Below are 3,164 nucleotides of genomic sequence, written 5' to 3'. Positions count from 1 at the left end.
CAATTTACTTTTATCACTAATTTTGCTTTGTTCTCTTGGTATCCTTAGTTGAAAGCTAAACCTAGGAGGTTCATATGCTAATTTCATAGACCTTAAAGGCTACCTCTAATCTGAATGCATTTTGACCACTAGAGGGCATTAGTTCATGTGTTTCATATAGATAACATTGAGCTCATGCACGTGAAGTTACCCTGGAGTGAGCCCTGATTGGTTAAAATGCAAGTCTATCAAAAGAACTGAAATAAGGGGGTAGTTTGCAGAGTCTTAGATACAAGGTAATCACAGAGGTAAAAAGTGTATTTCTATAACAGTGTTGGTTATGCAAAACTGGGGAATGGGTAACAAAGGGATTATCTTTCTTTTTTTCTTTTTTTTGCAAGTTTCAATATTAATAATTTAATGAAAAATTTACACAATTTTTTAAAAAAATATACAAAAATAATTGTGTTCAGCAGTATTTACACTATAGTAACAAATAATATTATTACAATTGCATAAAACTTGAACAATTCTTTATAGAGAGAGTCAGAGCAGTTTATATTTTCAGTAACCAACATTTTACATTTATTGGGACAAATAAGCTGCTTTGTCTGTATTTACACAGGTAACAACACCACACAAGTTAATTGATTTACACTCATCATTACCATAATGTCACATTCCATTTCAATTGGACAGTTAATTAAAAATAAACTGCTCTATCAATATATCCTACTTGTATTCCCATTTAACTCAAAATGATTTGACATACATATTGATAAAATTATATATGCCATTGAAATAATATTGGATTTTGAGCAGAAATAATTCTGTATAAGATGGCAGTTGTAATTGTAGCATTTATTGTGAGAACATCCATTTTTTTCTCATCAATTTCAAAACTCTTTGACTGATAAAGACAGTGATTGGTTAATAAATGTGTGTAGAAAAGAAACACAATCTTTATTCATCATGAATACTGGCCAAGTATAATCAATACTTGTGATTCAATATAAAAATGATTTACAAATATAAACTATATAGGAATCATACATTATAAACAAAGTGCATTTAGAGAGTCTTACATTTAAATTAAGACAGACTGTAACTTCAGACTCTAAAGTATTATATGTACAATTAAATATTTAGAATGTACATTACTAATATATAATATTGGCTCATATAAAGGGCTATATTTTTCACAATTGTACATTACTCGTGTGTGTTTTTATATTGTATATCTTATGTTGATATCCAATAGAGCTTCTTTACAAGAAGCAGTAATATTTTAAACATTATGCTTATTATTCTCCAACAAATGTATTTAAAGGGATACTAAACCCAAATTTTGTTTCCTCCATGATTCAGATAGAGCAAACAATTGAAAGGAACCTTCCAATTCACTCCCACTATCAAGCTCTCCTCATTCTCTTGCTATCCTAACTTAAAAAAATGCAAAACTTAGTGGCCGGCCCATTCTAGGTTCAGCACCCTGAATAGTGCCTGCCCATTGGTGACTTCATTTAGCCCCCAATAAGCAAGCGTAACCCAGGTTCTGAACCAAAAATGGCCTCCTAAGCTTTATATTCCTGCTTTTTAAGTAAAGCTAGCAAGAGAACGAAGAAAACCCGACAACAGGAGCAAACTAGAAAGTTGCCTAAAACTGCATGCTCTATCTGAATCACCAAAGAAACAAATTGTGTTTAGTATCCCTTTAATATTAAATTTATAATCACCTTTTATAAATAAGCCCAGTCGTTTACAGTAATATATAGTCCCTTTATTTTCCATTTCTACCATAATGTCCATTTCATATTGACAGTATCACAATTGTAGACCAGGATTCTAATCAAAAATGACATTTCATACTGTTCTATTTGTGAAGAGCCTTCATATCTCTTCTACATGTTACTGGGCTGGCACGGGACTGGATAAAACTCTGTTTCAATATTTTCAAGTAACACAAAATCATATCGGCACAATGTTGGTCTATCCGGATTTGTAAATGGTCTCAGTCTCATTCTCAAAACTCGTAGTTTATATTTGGGATCAATAACACTTCCTGTTGTAAATGTCACAAAAACTCTTGATATTTTGTCAAAGTCTTCATCAAATTTAGCAAGGAGAGTTTCTTCATTATATTGTTCAAACGTTGCTACATCCTGAGATAGGTTTGATTCTGTTATGTTCCCATCTTCAGACATCAGCTTAATGTTAATATATCCCCGTCTTGTTTTACTACTCCATGTAAGAAAATCCAAATAATAATGAAATATGCAGAATGGTTTTCTCGTAGCAGTTGCGAAAAAAGCCTTTGTCCCTGGAGGATTCTTTGCGACAAGATGATCTTTCCACTTATCAGCATAAAAACCTAAAGTTGGGCATTTCAAGGGTAAAATCTCATTGCAATTGGTACATTTTCCTATACTATAATCCTTGTAACTTGTACAGGGAAATGTTTCGATGTTACAACTCCCATGTATTGAAGACAGGTACAAAAATACTGATCTCTGGTGATCACACTTAAAATATTCCGATCCAGATAAAATAGTCTGAGGACAACCAGGTTGATCAATTCCTCCATTTGGATAAAAATCAATGTGTCCTAAAGATTCTCTGTAGCCAAGAGCATCAATATCTGAATGAATAACATCAACAAACTGTGCATCCGTATGATGTAATCTCTCTTCAGGTGAGTTCCCATTATATAATGGTCCTGCGGGATCAAGACCTGTAATTCGTCCAATTGCTCCATTATACATTTTTCCAACAAACCCCGAAATGTGTGCACCAAGACTGACCCCAATCATATAAATAGAATCAAGAGATGCTCCATTCATCAGCTTTTACCCAGAATATGCAGCAGAGAGTTAACAAAAACAACTCCAACCCACACTTCATTAGGATTGGAACAAGTTCTTCTCAAAGCCAACATGAATTTTCTGCTGTTACTTGAATTTGAGCTGTAGGTACAGTATCCATCTTCACTGTACTGGGAATAGTGAATTTTGTGACAAGCAGGAAGTATTAGACATTGCAATGCTGGGAATGCTACCTGGACTCCTCCCCTCATGGCAGTTTCTCGATTATCTTTCTTTTTAAACAACAAAAATTCTGGTGTTGACTGTCCCTTTAAGAGTCTTGTAGTTTTTTATTTAAAAAATGCATTTTTTTTAATAAAAAAA

The 3,164-nt window shown here is 33.1% G+C and overlaps 1 protein-coding gene across 1 annotated transcript; it reads right to left on the bottom strand.

The window, feature by feature from the left end:
- Positions 1-1,649: 1,649 nt before the first annotated feature.
- On the bottom strand, positions 1,650-2,947 carry LOC128641200 (lipase member H-like). Its single transcript, XM_053693767.1, has one exon. The coding sequence runs from the start codon at positions 2,817-2,819 to the stop codon at positions 1,881-1,883; it is 939 nt and encodes a 312-aa protein (XP_053549742.1). The 5' UTR covers positions 2,820-2,947; the 3' UTR covers positions 1,650-1,880.
- Positions 2,948-3,164: the final 217 nt, after the last annotated feature.

This window comes from Bombina bombina, chromosome 10 (genome assembly GCF_027579735.1).
Source record: "Bombina bombina isolate aBomBom1 chromosome 10, aBomBom1.pri, whole genome shotgun sequence".
NCBI classification, from domain to species: domain Eukaryota; kingdom Metazoa; phylum Chordata; class Amphibia; order Anura; family Bombinatoridae; genus Bombina; species Bombina bombina.
The sequence above is the reverse complement of the archived record's forward strand: the minus strand, read 5'-3'. Positions and strand labels throughout refer to the sequence as shown.